The sequence below is a fragment of the Neoarius graeffei genome, chromosome 9, assembly GCF_027579695.1.
Source record: "Neoarius graeffei isolate fNeoGra1 chromosome 9, fNeoGra1.pri, whole genome shotgun sequence".
NCBI lineage: Eukaryota > Metazoa > Chordata > Actinopteri > Siluriformes > Ariidae > Neoarius > Neoarius graeffei.
Genome location: NC_083577.1, coordinates 22,197,160 through 22,214,650, shown reverse-complemented (window position 1 = coordinate 22,214,650; position 17,491 = coordinate 22,197,160). Strand labels below are relative to the sequence as shown.

At 39.6% G+C, this 17,491-nt stretch overlaps 1 protein-coding gene across 1 annotated transcript in view; it reads left to right on the top strand.

Annotated features, from left to right (window-relative positions):
- Nucleotides 1–17,491, top strand: part of cntnap5a (contactin associated protein family member 5a) — a 207,715-nt gene that overhangs the window by 71,980 nt on the left and 118,244 nt on the right. Inside the window, exons 3-5 of the mRNA XM_060929196.1 lie at nucleotides 5,340–5,543; nucleotides 9,773–9,957; nucleotides 14,955–15,098. Of these exons, the coding sequence (XP_060785179.1) occupies nucleotides 5,340–5,543; nucleotides 9,773–9,957; nucleotides 14,955–15,098 (533 nt within the window). The remainder of the gene's footprint in view (nucleotides 1–5,339; nucleotides 5,544–9,772; nucleotides 9,958–14,954; nucleotides 15,099–17,491) is intronic.

The window sequence follows — 17,491 nt, the reverse complement described above, 5'->3', positions numbered from 1 at the left end:
CTTTGGGTTTTCTGAAATCAAGACAGGGTCAAAATTAAACATACATTGTTAAAAATGTACATACAGCACACCTAATATTTGGGTAAAATGTCTCTTCGCAAGATTCACCTTGACCAAACATTTTTTGTTTACCATGAACAAGCTTCTGGCAGAATTCTGGTTGGATATTCCACGACTCTTCATGGTAGAATTGGTAGCGTTCAAATAAATTTGTTTTTTTTTTTCTTGGCATGGACTCGACTTATAAGCACGGTCCATATATTTTCAATAGGGTTGAAGTCAGGACTTGTTTTAAGCTTAATGTTAGCCTGCTTTATCCTCCACAACCAGCTCTGATGCGTGTTTGGGTTCATTGTCCTGTTGTAACTCCCAAGTTGTGTTCAAGTTTCTGATGGTTTATGCTGAAGAATTCTGAGGTAGTCCTCCTTCTTCATTATTCCATCCACTTTGTGCAATGAACCAGTTCCACTGGCAGCAAAACAGCCCCAGGGCATGATGACCCTATCACCACCACCAGCTGGTACAGTGTCCCTCTGTGCATGGTGGTCATTTTGGTCAAATAACTCAATCTTTGTCTCATCTGACCATACAGCTTTCCTCCAGAAGGCTTTTTTCTTTGCCCGTGTGGTCAGCTTCAAACTTTAGTTAAGCTTGAAGGTGTCAATTTTGGAGCAGAGGGTTATTTCTTGGATAGCAGCCTCTTAGTCCATGGTGAGCTGAACTGTAGACAGTGATCCATCAGCTTCCAGTTCATGGCAGGGCTGTGCCATGGTGGTTCCCAGGTTGTTCCTGACCATCCAAACCAATTTCCTTTCAGCTGAGGGTGACAGTTTGGGTTTTCTTGAAGCAAAGTGGCTTAGCAAAGTGATTACACCTCACAATAACTTGGATACAATTGTTTGAACTGATCTTGGAATTTGCAGTTGTTTAGAAATGGCTCCAAGAGACATTCAGGAGTTGTGTATATCTGCGATACTCTTTCTCAGATCTGCACTGAGCTCCTTGGACTTTCCCATTTTACTGTGTGTTGGTCAATCCAATGAATGCTGTAAACAAACCTTTTTTATGAAGGCACAGAGAAGCTACCAGCTGTAGTCAGTCATGATCATTAACAGGAAGTTAAGAGACCTCGGCCTTGGCAAGATGAGATGTTTTGGAAGTTTCAGCACCTCTGAATGAATAATCTAAGTGAGCGTATGTAAATTTTTGACCATGTATGTATAATGTTGACCCTGTGTTGATTTCAGAAAACCCAAAGAAAATTAAAACTTGTGCACCAAATTCTAGTGGTTTTTTTTCAATAAAGATGTATGCTGTACAATCATTCTGCCACAGAAAAAGAACAGTTCAAAGAAATGACTGAAAGCCCAAATATTGCCATTACATTCATATCCAAGATGACATTCATGTCACTGTATGTAAACTTCTGACCACAACTGTATGTAAAACCAAGAGAAAATAACTAGGTATACAGATTCATGTACTGAATATAGTGGGATCATAAATGACGCCACCCGGTCATATTAGTTGCTAAAATAGCTTGGTCGCTTGAAGGTTAAAATGAACATAATATCCAGGAACGATGAATATTAACATTATAACAACAGCGATATTAACTTGAAGTCATGATTTTATTTATTTGTTTGTTTGTTTGGCTTTTATTTAGCGCGAACTGAAAATGGTGGCTGAATGCTGGGAGTTGTGTAATCCTGACATCTCACATGGCAAAAACAGCCTGAAATCAGTGTGACTGGTGTCCCCTTAAGTTGCTCCCAAGAACTAGAAGAATGTCACTTCCTATCCCAGTGGTCTAAAATGCTTTGTTCACTTCTTTCTTTTGACAGCAACTTCCTCATTTGACTTAACTGGGGCTGTAGCTTGTTTGCAAAAATGCACATCTAATTTTTTCCCCTTTATTCCATGTGAGTATCCCATAGTCTTCTTTCTTTGTGTCCTTTTATTGAGTGTTACTCAGCAAAACAAGTGTCCTAGAATCAAGAAATAAGGTGCATGTATAATAATGATTAGGCCTTTTCCTCCTTCAGCTTTCTCCTCGCCGTAACCAAGCACTAAAAGTCCGCAAAAAGTCTCTGTGCACTTTCCACACTCCACCAGGGTCTTTGACAGGCCATGATGTTCACTAGGTTTGAACTTCAACATGTTCAAAGTTAGGACTTATGCTTCTTTTCAAAGTCTTTTTGTTTGGTTTGTTTTCCCGTCTGCCATTCAGGATGAAGGCGGGTACATGTCATAGTTTGCATTATTGATTCTAAAAGCATTTTCTTCCACATAAAATTGTAAAGCTAGGCTACATTATATACACTATAAGATCTGTTTTCGGTTCATACCGATGTGGGAAAATACAATGCTCATAGCAAAATAAGTGTTTTAGTATTGTTAGCAAGATTAGTCCCGCCTCTCACCCGTAGCAAACTGGGATTGGCCCTAGCTTCCCCTGCAACCCTGCCGGATAAGCGATAGATACAGATAATGGATGGAGGGATGGATGGATGGATGGATAGTAAAATTAGTATCTTCTTAAATCTGAGTTGGTGCAACCATGTGATAGTCATGAACTTGGACACTTAGAGCAATTAGCTAAACTTGAACTATAGGAACCTAAATGAACCCTGTCTAATAAAAAACAGATATTGATTGAATCCAGTCCAAAATTAACGCTTACTGTAAGTCTGAATTGAAATATTGTCTTACATACTGCTGAATAATGGCAAGTGGAGACTTGAAGATCCACAGCTTAGCAGGAAGTAATATAGAATATAAATGTTATTGTTTGGATTTGTTTACCTTATAAATCAGCAATCCGCCAAGGTGTTGTATATTTATATATTATATAGAAACAAGTGTTTTACTGGGAAATACAACACTCGTATTTTTCATACGAGCTCCATCTGGGACATGGAGAACCAAAACCGTGCACTGTAAAACCCGATAAGGTCACTGAGCTCAAAATTTTTATTGAAACCGGTTACGTAAAAATTTTTGCGGTAAGTAACTTAAATTTTTTAAGGTAAGATTTCTTAAAAATTACACTATAGTTACACTTAATTGTAATTTTTAAGAAATCTTACCTTAAAAAATGTAAGTTACTTACCTCAAAAATTTTTACGTAATCGGTTTCAATAAAATTTTTGAGCTCAGTGACCTTATCGGGTTTTGCAGTGTGGCATAAATCTCTATGTGTCACTCGTGAGGAACTTGATGAAATGTTTTGATAAATTTGGGTACTTTTTGTTTGTGAATGTGTCGATACAATAAAATGAAAATCACACATTGGCTTGAAGATATGAAGTTTATATTCTTGTGTTGAAAAACTTGTATTTTTCATTTGAAATGCATCACAGATCTGAGTGACATTTAAATAATATTGGCTGGTGTTGAGTGGTCTATCAGATATATTACATTCAATTAGCATGATACTGAACGAGTCGAAGACGAGTAGCTGAATGGAATATATCTGATAGACCACGAAAAAAAGCCAGCCAACATTATTATTATACATACGCACTCTTCATATCAGCATTCATGAAGGCCAACGCTAGCTTACCCGCGATTTGGTGTTGTCAGCGTGGCAGTGCAGTCACCTTCCAGCCAGTGTAGCATTCATCAGTAGTGTTAGCAAATGCTAATTCACGTGGTCAAGCCAGTGCTATCGAGGGCAAGTAGCACAGGCTAACGGCTGAAAAATTAAGATTTCTGTCTCCAGACTCTTCTTCCACGCATGCTTGCCACAGTATTTTTCACTCATATTTAAGTATTCATTTCCCTGTGTAATTTACTGAGTTACTTTTAAAATCTACATCGACAGTTACATACAACGGAGCGAACTGGCAGCCAAAATTCTCTCAAAATATTCTGTATTTAAAGAAGCAAGCCTGGCAGCCATGTTTGTTTACAAATTGTCACAGTCACTTGCTAGCACGGAAGTTTTACATCACCAACGTGTCTCTTTTCCAGTTTTTCAATGTCCGTTGGTATGTTTTTCTCTTGTAAATTGTTTTGGTAGCTTTTCAGGTGTTCAGTGCGTCTTTCTCTTTCCTGGCGAACAAAGAAATGCTACTTACGCGCATACGCATACGCAGTAGAAAGCTCTCATTGATTATTCATGTCAGCTCCGACATGTGATCTCATGTTGTCTTGAAAACAATACAATATCGTATGCCATATTCAATGCTTATTCTCCATTGGGTAGAGTGACGTAATACACGTAGGATAAGTGATATGATAACAATATTGCATGCTGTCAAAGCAAATAAATGAAGCCCGCTATAAGGGAATAGAATACATGTTTTTATTCCATCGAAAAAGTACCCTGTATGTATAATAATTCCCGATATTTCATTCTGATGACGTCACTCCCAGTGTTTTTCTGCTGACTAGGTGCACGTTGTCAAAATGGCAAACTGGTTCAAAATTAAAATTCTTTTGATTAACTTGTGTATTTATTTATTTTTTTTGGTGTGGGCGGCACGGTGGTGTAGTGGTTAGCGCTGTCGCCTCACAGCAAGAAGGTCCGGGTTCGAGCCCCGTGGCCGGCGAGGGCCTTTCTGTGCGGAGTTTGCATGTTCTCCCCGTGTCCGCGTGGGTTTCCTCCGGGTGCTCCGGTTTCCCCCACAGTCCAAAGACATGCAGGTTAGGTTAACTGGTGACTCTAAATTGACCGTAGGTGTGAATGTGAGTGTGAATGGTTGTCTATGTCTATGTGTCAGCCCTGTGATGACCTGGCGACTTGTCCAGGGTGTACCCCGCCTTTCGCCCGTAGTCAGCTGGGATAGGCTCCAGCTTGCCTGCGACCCTGTAGAAGAGGATAAAGCGGCTACAGATAATGAGATGAGAGATGAGATGAGATTTTTTTGTGTGATGTGTCAGTATAATATAAAGAACATTGCACGGTGGCACAAAGATATGAAGTTTACCTTCTCGTGTTGAAAATATATGCATTCGTCACTCGAAGATAAACTTCATATCTTTGTGCAATCATGTGATATTCCATATGTATTTGTTGTTTGATGAGAGGTGGAAGTGGATGGGAAGAACTACAAACAGCAGGCTTGTAGCTTACAAGCAAGACCTTTTGACCAATCGTACATTTTGTTACTCCGTCACTACACCAATCTAAATTCTGGCAGTTTGTGTACAATGGGGAAAAGTAAACCTAGGTATCAAAAATGAAACAAACCTTGCAAAGGTTTGCAAGGTTTCCGGATCAAAAAGCTAGTTTACATAATCAATGAAAGAAAGATTTACATACATTGTTTAAAAACACATCGCCTTTGACTGCAAACTTTAATTTTCCCTTTGTACTTTTCCTCTCTGCTAAGAATCGTATGTGGCAGATTTTGACGGCAGAAGCTCTCTGCTCTACCGGTTTAACCAGAAGTCCATGAGCACAGTGAAGGATGTGATCTCGCTGCGCTTTAAGAGCCGACAAACGGAGGGCGTTTTGCTGCATGGGGAGGGCCAGAGAGGAGATTACATCACACTGGAGCTACACCGAGGGAGACTAGCGTTACACCTCAACCTCGGTAAGGAGCAGCTCATCAACAACTACAGAAACCCAAAGAAATGATAATCATCACACAGCACACATCATCACCCTACAACAGGGTGCCAAACTATTTTGTCTGTTAACAACTTGCTATTATTTCATTAACATTACCAATTCATGATTCATCATGATTTTTTTTTTCTTTTTGTAAGATGGTAATCATTAAGAAATTAAGTTTTAGGAGTATATGTACATTCCTTACTGGTTGATCACAATCTGACAACCCATGAGCAAATCATGTACAAGCAGGACCTTCATATATATGTCTGTGAAGGCTCTCGGTCATCCAGGTCATCGTAACCCATAGGTGCTAAAGCAGGCAACTGGACTTGCTTGAAATTCTTGAAGACATTTCACCTCTCATCCGAAAGGCTTCTTCAGTTCTGTCTGACTAGTGGGGAGTTCCAGGTATTTATCCTCTAGTGGACCAAAAGCAACCCTAAGGAGAGTCGTTGTGAACAGTGTTAGCAGCCTAGAGGGTCATTAGGGTGATCTGTGGGTCGTTGGCACACTTCCCAGAAAACTGAATACACATCCACACCAAGATTCAGCTGACTTCAATCAGTGCGTTTACATGCACATCCAAATCGAGCTACTGTCGGTAATCGAGCTAAGGGTCCCAGCAGGGGTGACAGAGAAATCCAATCCTACATGCACACAAGGAAATCGAGCTATTGTGTGAGGTACATTACTGTGCACCCGAGCCACAGGTGGCGCTACACGCCCCATCGTGTTGGTACACTTCCGGTTGTCGTCATGAAGAAGAGCTATTCAAGAGTATAAGCAAAGTTATCAGTTCCGTGTTCACAAGAAGAACGACGACGTTCGTTCTCCTTGTTCCTCCTGACCTCTTCTGCTGCTCGCTACTACTACTGTTGTCATGCCGACCGAGGCTGTTGTGTTTCCCGCTTGTGGTCTCGTCACTCGTCACTTCCGGAAGGGGCAGTGCTGAAGTAAGTAGCTCGACTACGTAGCTCGATAGGGTTTACATGCACTACGGTAAGTAGCTCGGCTACTATCGCATAATCTAGGTCGCGTAGCTCGATTACGAGAAATCCAGTTCGGTTCGATTTCAGCCGAGCTAAGGTGTTTCCATGGCATTTAGAACTTCGATTTCAGTCGAGCTACGGCAGAAATTCAATTTTCTCTATGTGCATGTAAACGCACTGAATGACTCACATGATGCAAGAGAGAGCCAACGACCCACAGATCACCCTAATGACCCTGTAGGCTGCTAACACCATTCACAACGGCTCTCCTTTGGGTTGCTTTTGGTCCACTAGAGGATAAATACCTGGAACTCCCCACTAGTCAGACAGAACTGAAGAAGCCTTTCGGATGAGAGGTGAAACGTCTTCAAGGATTTCAAGTAAGTCCTGTTGCCTTATTTAGCACCTATGACTTTCCTATAGATTCCAGATTTCTGAAGGGAAATCTGATTGTTATAAAAAACATATTTTAGGTCAAAAACTCAATTTCTGGGCTGTTTTTGGTGTTTTCACAGTTTTCTTTTCTTTTTTTCTTTTTTCAATCCAATCAAGTCTCAGCTTTCACACTGTGTCAATATTGTTGTGAAATTTAGACAGCAAATATAGATTTACAGCTCTCGAACGAGATAATACATCTGCTATTTTTGAGGAAAAGCCGCAATTAGCCGTGGATTGACGGAAATGTGTGTCTCATTACTCTTGGCGGGGGAAATGTGTTAAAGTTACCTTATGTCTGAATAAATATTCTCATTTATTTAAATATTGTTGAAAGTGTTGCCTTTTAGGATGTATTTTTCTCTCCCCTTCTCAAAAACAAGGTTTGATGAAGTTCAATGAGCATCTTGTGTAATATTTGGGGAACAAGAATTATATTGGTCACAATGGAAATCTGAGACTTTCATCGATACAGCATTGTTAAAAGTCACATATACATTGGTCTTGTTTATTATTATTATTATTATTATTATTATTATTATTACCTCTGCCATCTTTGTTGGAGGAGGTTGTTTTCGCCTCTGCTTGTTTGACTTTTCCCAACATAACTCAAAAAGTGGTAAATAAATTTTGATGAAATTTGGTGGAAATTTGGGCCATGGGCCAAAGAACAATTATTTAGATTTTGATGCAAATCTGGATATGTATGTGGATTCAGGATCTGGATATATATATATATATATATATATATATATATATATATATATATATATATATATATGCGGATTCAGGACTTTTTTGTCTGTTCCCAATGTAACTCAAAAAGTAGTGAATGGATTTGGATGAAATTTGGTGGAAAGGTGGACCATGGGCCAAAGAACAATTATTAAGATTTTGATGCAAATCCGGGTATGAATATGGATTCAGGATCCAGATATATATGCAGATTCAGGACTTTTTTGTCTTTTCCCAATGTAACTCAAAAAGTAGTGAATGGATTTCGATGAAATTTGGAGGAAAGATGGGCCATGGGCCAAAGAACAATTGACTAGATTTTGATTCAAATCTGAATATGTGGCTTGTCATAGGTATGCACCCTACTGAGCGCCCTTCTAATTATTATTATTATTATTATTATTATTAGTAGTAGTAGTAGGAATAGTAGTTGCTGTTGTAGTCATAGTATTCCTTCCTGAATACTAAGTATTAACTGAGTATAATTTTCTATTTGCTTTTGATACAGTGGTGCTTGAAAGTTTGTGAACCCTTTAGAATTTTCTATATTTCTGCATAAATATGACCTAAAACATCATCAGATTTTCACACAAGTCCTAAAAGTAGATAACGAGAACCCAGTTAAACAAATGAGACAAAAATATTATACTTGGTCATTTATTTATTGAGGAAAATGATCCAATATTACATACCTGTCAGTGGAGGAGGAATTTTAGCCCATTCCTCCATACAGAACAGCTTCAACTCTGGGATGCTGGTGGGTTTCCTCACATGAACTGCTCGCTTCAGGTCCTTCCACAGCATTTCGATTGAATTAAGGTCAGGACTTTGACTTGACTTTGACTTACTACATGATCCACCTTCTCTTGAGATTCAGTTTATGGACAGATGTCCTGACATTTTCCTTTAGAATTTGCTGGTATAATTCAGAATTCATTGTTCCATCAATGATGGCAATGATCTCATTTAAACCAAAAAGTTCTATTTTGGTCTCATCCGTCCACAAAACATTTTTCCAATAGCCTTCTGGCTTGTCCGCATGATCTTTAGCAAACTGCAGACAAGCAGCAATGTTCTTTTTGGAGAGCAGTGGCTTTCTGCTTGCAACCTTGCCATGCACACCATTGTTGTTCAGTGTTCTCCTGATGGTAGACTCATGAACATTAACATTAGCCAATGTGAGAGAGGCCTTCAGTTGCTTAGAAGTTACCCTGGGGTCCTTTGTGACCTTGCCGACTATTACACACCTTGCTCTTGGAGTGATCTTTGTTGGTTGACCACTCCTGGGGAGGCTAACAATGGTCTGGAATTTCCTCCATTTGTACACAATCTGTCTGACTGTGGATTGGTGGAGTCCAAACTCTTTAGAGATGGTTTTGTAACCTTTTCCAGCCTGATGAGCATCAACAGCGCTTTTTCTGAGGTCCTCAGAAATCTCCTTTGTTCGTGCCATGATACACTTCCACAAACATGTGTTGTGAAGATCAGACTTTGATAGATCCCTGTTCTTTAAATAATACAGGGTGCCCACTCACACCTGATTGCCATCCCACTGATTGAAAACACCTGACTCTAATTTCACCTTCAAATTAACTGCTAATCCTAGAGGTTCACATACTTTTGCCACTCACAGATATGTAATATTGGATCATTTTCCTCAATAAATAAATGACCAAGTATAATATTTTTGTCTCATTTGTTTAACTGGGTTCTCTTTATCTACTTTTAGGACTTGTGTGAAAATCTGATGATTTAGGTCATATTTATGCAGAAATATAGAAAATTCTAAAGGGTTCACAAACTTTCAAGCACCACTGTAAATTATAAAAGTCATAGCAAAAGGAATGATTTGTTCAGTGACTTATTTGCTTTGTTTGTATTAGTATCTTCTACTCTTCATGTCCTGTGTGTCTAAATTCGACCGAATGCTAACTCGAGCTTGTTGACATTTATCCTCTCACTGTACCATCCACATATTTATTAACCCTGTTTGGGTAGATTTCTGACCCCATGGTGCCCTGTTTCTTATGCCATCTCTCTTTGCCAGATGATACCCGGGTCAGGTCAAGCAGCGGCCGTATGTTGGTCACACTGGGCAGTCTGCTCGATGACCAGCACTGGCACTCAGTGCTCATCGAGCGCTTTAACAAGCAGGTCAACTTCACCTTGGACCGACACACGCAGCACTTCAGGACCAAAGGGGACGGAGACTCTCTGGAGGTTGACTATGAGGTAGATTTCCTTGACCTTTTCCTTCTTTTCACTGCAGAGGTGAAGCCACTATTGATACCAAAATAGTGCAAATTGCTCTCTTGTTATTACAGCACTGTGTACTATCTAGAAGAGCTGAATACATATAGTTAAGTGCAAAAGTATGGCTATCCTTGTCAAAAGAAAGTCATGTCAACCAACGAACTATTTAGTGCTTCAGGTTTGAGAAATGCATTATCACAAGTAATAAAAATTATCAGACAATGTGTGTCGAGAGATTAAGAGCAAAAAATAATATAAAATTGTGCTATAAACTGTAATTGGGGTGGGGGATATGACAAAAATATCATATCACAATTCTCAAAGGCAATTTTATGATATATGAGTTGTATCATGATACATATAGCAGTATAGTGGTGTTGCATAAAAGAACTGCTCAATGATGTTGTATGTAATGTCTACAAAATTATATATATACATATATATACACATACACACACACACTAGTTCATCTCAAACAATTAGGATATCGTGAAAATGTTCATTTTTTCATAATTTAATTCAAAAAGGTAAACGTTCATATATAATATATTCATTACACAGCATATTTCAAGCCTTTTTGTTTTAATTTTGATGATTATGGCTTATAGCTAATGAAAATCAGAAATCCAGTATCTCAAATTATTAGAATATTTCATTTTGAGTTTGAGTAAAACAGTATAAATACCATGTATCTCTTGCTCTAGTTTAGTACACGCAACCACAATCATGGGGAAGACTGCTGACTTGACAGTCCAGAAGATAATCATTGACATCCTCCACAAGGAGGGTAAAGCCAGTATCTCACTGAGCTGCGACAGCTTGCGACAAATTGCGAACGTCATTCGCGAGAGAGTTTCAAAAGTGTCTTTAAACATTCACGGGGCTTCTCAATTTCCTCGCATGAGTCGCAGTGTCGTTCCTTCATCGCTGAAATTTTGAACATGTTCAGAAAATTTGTGCGACAAAATTTCTCTCAAAATAGCCACAAATGCATCGCTGGTGTCACAAAGCCGTCGCGAACCCTTCTCAAGTCAGTTTCCGTGAGGCTTCTCTACTTCCCTGCCTGCCAAGGGAAAGCCGGGCTGCGACAGCCTGCGACTAGTTGGAGACACAACAATTGCGGTAAAATATGGGAATATCAATTCAGTGTGATTCCAAGTGAAAATTGTCACTAATTCGCATATTTTATCGCAATTGTTGTGTCTCCAACTAGTCGCGGGCTGTCGCAGCCCAGTGAGATACTACCCTAAGCCACAGAAAGTCATTGTTGAAAAGGCTGGCTGGAAAAGGTGCACAAGCAACAGAGATTACTGCAGCCTTGAGAGGATTATCAAGAAAATTCGATTCAAGAACTTGAGATAGCTTCACAAGGAGTGGACTGAAGCTGGTGTCAGTGCATCAAGAGCCACCTCGCACAAACATCTTCAGGAAAGGGGCTACAACTGTCGTATTCGTAAAGCCACTCCTGAACCAGAGACAATGTCAGAAGCATCTTACTGGGGCTAAGGAGAGAAAGAACTGGAATGTTGCTCAGTGGTCCAAAGTCCTCTTTTCAGATGAAAGTAAATTTTGCATTTCATTTGGAAATCAAGATCCTTGAGTCTGGAAGAAGAGTGGAGAGGCACAGAATCCAAGGTGTTTGAAGTCCAGTGTGAAGTTTCTGCAGTTTGCGATGATTTGGGGTGCCAGGTCATCTGCTGGTGTTGGTCCACTGTATTTTATCAAGTCCAAAGTCAAGGCAGCTGTCTACCAGGAGATTTTAGAGCACTTCATGCTTCCATCTGCTAACAAGCATTATGGAGATGCTGATTTCCTTTTCCAGCAGGATTTAGCACCTGCTCACAGTGCCAAAACTACGACCAAATGGTTTGCTGATAATGATATTACTGTGCTTGATTGGCTAGCCAATTCGCCTGACCGGAACCCCAGAGAGAATCTATGGGCTACTGGCAGGAGGAAGATGAGAAACACCCGACCCAAAAATACAGATGAGCTGAAGGTCGCTATCAAAGCAACCCAGGCTTCAATAACACCACAGCAGTGCCACACCTCCACGCCACACCACATTGATGCAGTAATTCATGGTAAAGGAGCCCCAACCAAGTACTGACTGTATAAATGATCATACTTTTCAAAAGTCAGATATTTCTGTATTGTGAATCCTTTTTTGATTCATCTGAGGAAATATTCTAATAACTTGAGATACTGGATTTCTGATTTTCATAAGCCATAATCATCAAAAACAAAAAAAAGGCTTAAAATGCTTCACTTTATGTGTAATGAATATAGAATATATGAAAGTTTACATTTTTAAATTAAAATACAAAAAAATTAACTTTTTCATGATATTATAATTTTTTCAGATGCACTAGTGGGTGTTTATATCCTTCCATTATCTGTAGCCGCTTATCCTGTACAGGGTTGGAGGCATGCTGGAGCCTATCCCAGCTGACTATGGGCGAGAGGCGGGGTACACCCTGGACAAGTCGCCAGGTCATCGCAGGGCATGTACAGTGGTGCTTGAAAGTTTGTGAACCCTTCAGAATTTCCTATATTTCTGCATAAATATAACCTAAAACATCATCATATTTTCACACAAGTCCTAAAAGTAGATAAAGAGAACCCAGTTAAACAAATGAGACAAAAATATTATACTTGGTCATTTATTTATTGAGGAAAATGATCCAATATTACATATCTGTGAGTGGCAAAAGTATGTGAACCTCTAGGATTAGCAGTTAATTTGAAGGTAAAATTAGAGTCAGGTGTTTTCATTCAATGGGATGACAATCAGGTGTGAGTGGGCACCCTGTTTTATTTAAAGAACAGGGATCTATCAAAGTCTGATCTTCACAACACGTTTGTGGAAGTGTATCATGGCACGAACAAAGGAGATTTCTGAGGACCTCAGAAAAAGCGTTGTTGATGCTCATCAGGCTGGAAAAGATTACAAAACCATCTCTAAAGAGTTTGGACTCCACCAATCCACAGTCAGACAGACTGTGTACAAATGGAGGAAATTCAAGACCATTGTTACCCTCCCCAGGAGTGGTCAACCAACAAAGATCACTCCAAGAGCAAAGTGTGTAATAGTCGGCGAGGTCACAAAGGACCCCAGGGTAACTTCTAAGCAACTGAAGGCCTCTCTCACATTAACATTAGCCAATGTTCATGAGTCCACCATCAGGAGAACACTGAACAGCAATGGTGTGCATTGCAGGGTTGCAAGGAGAAAGCCACTGCTCTCCAAAAAGAACATTGCTGCTCATTTGCAGTTTGCTAAAGATCATGTGGACAAGCCAGAAGGCTATTGGAAAATGTTTTGTGGACAAGATGAGACCAAAATAGAACTTTTTGGTTTAAATGAGAAGCATTATGTTTGGAGAAAGGAAAGCACTGCATTCCAACATAAGAACCTTATCCCTTCTGTGAAACATGGTGGTGGTAGTATCATGGTTTGGGCCTGTTTTGCTGCATCTGGGCCAGGATGGTTTGCCATCATTGTTGGAACAAGGAATTCTGAATTATACCAGCAAATTCTAAAGGAAAACATCAGGATATCTGTCCATGAACTGAATCTTAAGAGAAGGTGAGTCATGCAGCAAGACAGCAACCCTAAGCATACAAGTCGTTCTACCAAAGAATGGTTAAAGAAGAATAAAGTTAATGTTTTGGAATGGCCAAGTCAAAGTCCTGACCTTAATCCAATCGAAATGTTGTGGAAGGACCTGAAGCGAGCAGTTCATGTGAGGAAACCCACCAACATCCCAGAGTTGAAGCTGTTCTGTACGGAGGAACGGGCTAAAATTCCTCCAAGCCGGTGTGCAGGACTGATCAACAGTTACCACAAATGTTTAGTTGTAGTTATTGCTGCACAAGGGGGTCACACCAGATACTGAAAGCAAAGGTTCACATACTTTTGCCACTCACAGATATGTAATATTGGATCATTTTCCTCAATAAATAAATGACCGAGTATAATATTTTTGTTTCATTTGTTTAACTGGGTTCTCTTTATCTACTTTTAGGACTTGTGTGAAAATCTGATGATGTTTTCGGTCATATTTATGCAGAAATATAGAAAATTCTAAAGGGTTCACAAACTTTCAAGCACCACTGTGTGTGTGTGTATATATATATATATATATATATATAAACTACTTTCGAAAACATTCAGCACCATTAACACTGAAAAAAGATTCGGATCTGTCATGATTTAATATGACAATCGATAACAATAGATATCAGAATTTCCACAATATCTGAGAGTGTAGTATGACAATTTATTGCGATATCATCATGATCATTTTATTGCCTAGAATTCAGTGAGAAACAAAACCTGTCAACGTGGAAAACTAAGGTGCAGACGTACCATACATTTATCCGTGATTAGATGACCATAAATAAATAAATAGGGATGGAGACAGGGCCAAAACAGAAAAAAAATACTCTTACCACCATGGGAACCACAGCCACAGTGCAAAGGGGGTATGTGTGAAATAAAATCTTTGTACGGTATCATAATTTGTTTCTGACTTCTTTTGCTTTAGTTGTAATACTCAGACTCCTGTAGCAAAACACACAGACGTTCTTGGCCTATCTATTTTAGCTGTGCTAAGGTTGTTTGGCAATTTGTCGTCTATTCTTCTCGATTATCTTTTGTAAACTCTATCAGATATCATACTTCAAATCTTTCTTCAAATCATATCAGGAGATTGAGAGAGTGAGTCACAGTATAACTTCTCCAAAAGGATTTTGTTTCATTTCAAGATCCCTTTATTTGTTTTCATTCTCTTTCTTTTTCCAATGCCACATGCAAGATTTTGCCCTTAGCTTTCAGTAAAGAGAAAAACATATTTTGTAATTGTGTTTATTTGCTGAATTGAGAACACACTGTTGTGAATATACAGTGAAACACAGAGAACTTCAAATAAAAATTGGGCTAATTTTAAATTGTTTTTGAACTGTCCTCAAAGCTCAGCTTTGGTGGGATCCCACTCCCGGGGAAGCCTGGAACGTTCCTCAGACGGAACTTTCACGGTTGCGTGGAGAATCTCTACTATAACGGAGTGAACATCATCGATCTGGCCAAGCGACGCAAGCCTCAGATATACACTGTGGTAAGGCTGCTTGTGATTATGATTATTATGATGTTGTAGGTGGGTCAAAGCAAAGAGCCGTGTTTAAGGACAGGGGGGATTTGAATATATGAATATGATGTGAACGAGTCCTTGTAGCTGAAGGTGGAAAACTATAAACAGCAGTATAATTATCTCCATGAAATGTCATTTTCACCATGGCAACTAACAGTTATGCAATTAGATTTGGTGCGAGTGCAAAGAGAGTGCAAAGGATTCTTCTTTTTACGTAAATCGTTCTCGTTTTCTGAGAAATTTCGGACATGTCTGAAACGGCTGCTTTTATATCGGTCGATCTTCCAGTTACGTCCCTTGGTGTAAATTTAACACTGACTATCACAATAACTTGTTCACCAGACAGTCGTATTCATACAGTAATTATATCCTGTCAATCAAGAAAACATGCCCCTAAACTGTCCTTCTAGTGTTAACAAGCGAGTTAAGTCATTTTCAAACAGAGAGAGAGAGAGAGAGTATAAAGGTGGCCCAATTGGCAGATCTTGTGAGCAAGCGGGTCCTTCGAGGTTGTAGTTCAATGATCTGGGATCAATGAGGTACGGGTAACCTTTTCACGCTTACGTGAGCATGTGTCTTGCAGATGTGCTCTCAGCAGAGCAGTGCCGCTGACATTTATCCAGACCACCTGCTCTCCTCTGTGGTTCCATTCTTCTTCTGACTCAACCCTTTCCTCTTGGCCCACCGTGGCTTTATTGTAGTAGCTTCATTCGCCGTACCAAATGGTTTCGATGTTTTAATTAGTACATTTGTGCCAAAGTCAGAAGTCATGAAATAATTTTCGACATGGAAAATATAAACAGTTTGCAAGAAAAAAGTAGACGTATCAAAAACCTGAGCACAGCAGTTCTCATCACCATTCAGAATGAAAAATGATATAAAATTACACATATTAAGAATTTTTTTTGAAAACTATTTTAATATTTTGTTTTTATAAGAAGCTGCTATTTTTTTTTTCAACAAGAGCATTTTCTGTCAAAAGCATAACATTGTTGACATCCATGAGGAATGTTTAAAACAGACACAAATTAGCTTCTTGGTAAGAAACTGTCATTGCTCACTTCACTTTGTCATCCATAACCATGACTGAAGAGCTTAAAGGAACAGTCCACCGTATTTCCATAATGAAATATGCTCTTATCTGAATTGAGACGAGCTGCTCCGTACCTATCCGAGCTTTGCGCGACCTCCCAGTCAGTCAGACGCAGTCCGACGTGCTGTCACTCCTGTTAGCAATGTAGCTAGGCTCAGTATGGTCAACGGTATTTTTTGGGGCTGTAGTTAGATGCGACCAAACTCTTCCACGTTTTTCCTGTTTACATAGGTTTATATGACCAGTGATATGAAACAAGTTCAGTTACACAAATTGAAACGTAGCGATTTTCTATGCTATGGAAAGTCCGCACTATAATGACAGGCGTACTAACAGCTTCTGCGTGCTTCGACAGCGCATTGATATCTGAGCTCCGTATCAACACGCTGCCGAAGCGCGCAGAAGGTGTTAGTACGCCTGTCATTATAGTGCGGACTTTCCATAGCATAGAAAATCGCTACGTTTCAATTTGTGTAACTGAACTTGTTTCATATCACTGGTCATATAAACCTATGTAAACAGGAAAAACGTGGAAGAGTTTGGTCACATCTAACTACAGCCCCAAAAAATACCATTGGCCATGCTGAGCCTAGCTACATTGCTAACAGGAGTGACAGCGCGTCGGACTGCGTCTGACTAACTGGGAGGTCGCGCAAAGCTCGGATAGGTACGGAGCAGCTCGTCTCAATTCAGGTAAGGGCATATTTCATTATGGAAATACGGTGGACTGTTCCTTTAAAACAAAATGAGGCACTTTCAAACCAAAGAGTACAAGGGACCCCCTGTGGAGATCCACCCAAGAACTACATACCTTCAAGGGTTTTTTTTCTGTTTGCGTTTATATCACCAGTAGGATACGAAGATTTTGCTAGTGAAGATTTTTATATTTTGCTCAGATGTGTCAAAATCGCGTTGTAGTTCCTTTGCCGCAAATACACTCAATAAAGCCTGGACTTCACTGTTGGTCCATTTGTCCATGATTTTTTCCCCATTTTTAGCTCATCTAGCCATAAGCCAGGCCGGATGAGCTTATGCGATCATGCGTTGTCCGTCCGTCGTCGTCAGTCGTCGTTGTCCGTCCACAATTTACAAGAAGCACTACTCCTCCTACAGGATCGATCATATTTCGATCAAACTCACATGCAATGTTCCGCAGGTGGCTGTGCATAAAAGTTGTCAAGATGGTGGCACTACCTGTCATATCTTTAATCTTATGGTCGTCTGAAATTTTTGGGTGGCTCGTCACATTAAACGCTACTCTTCGTAA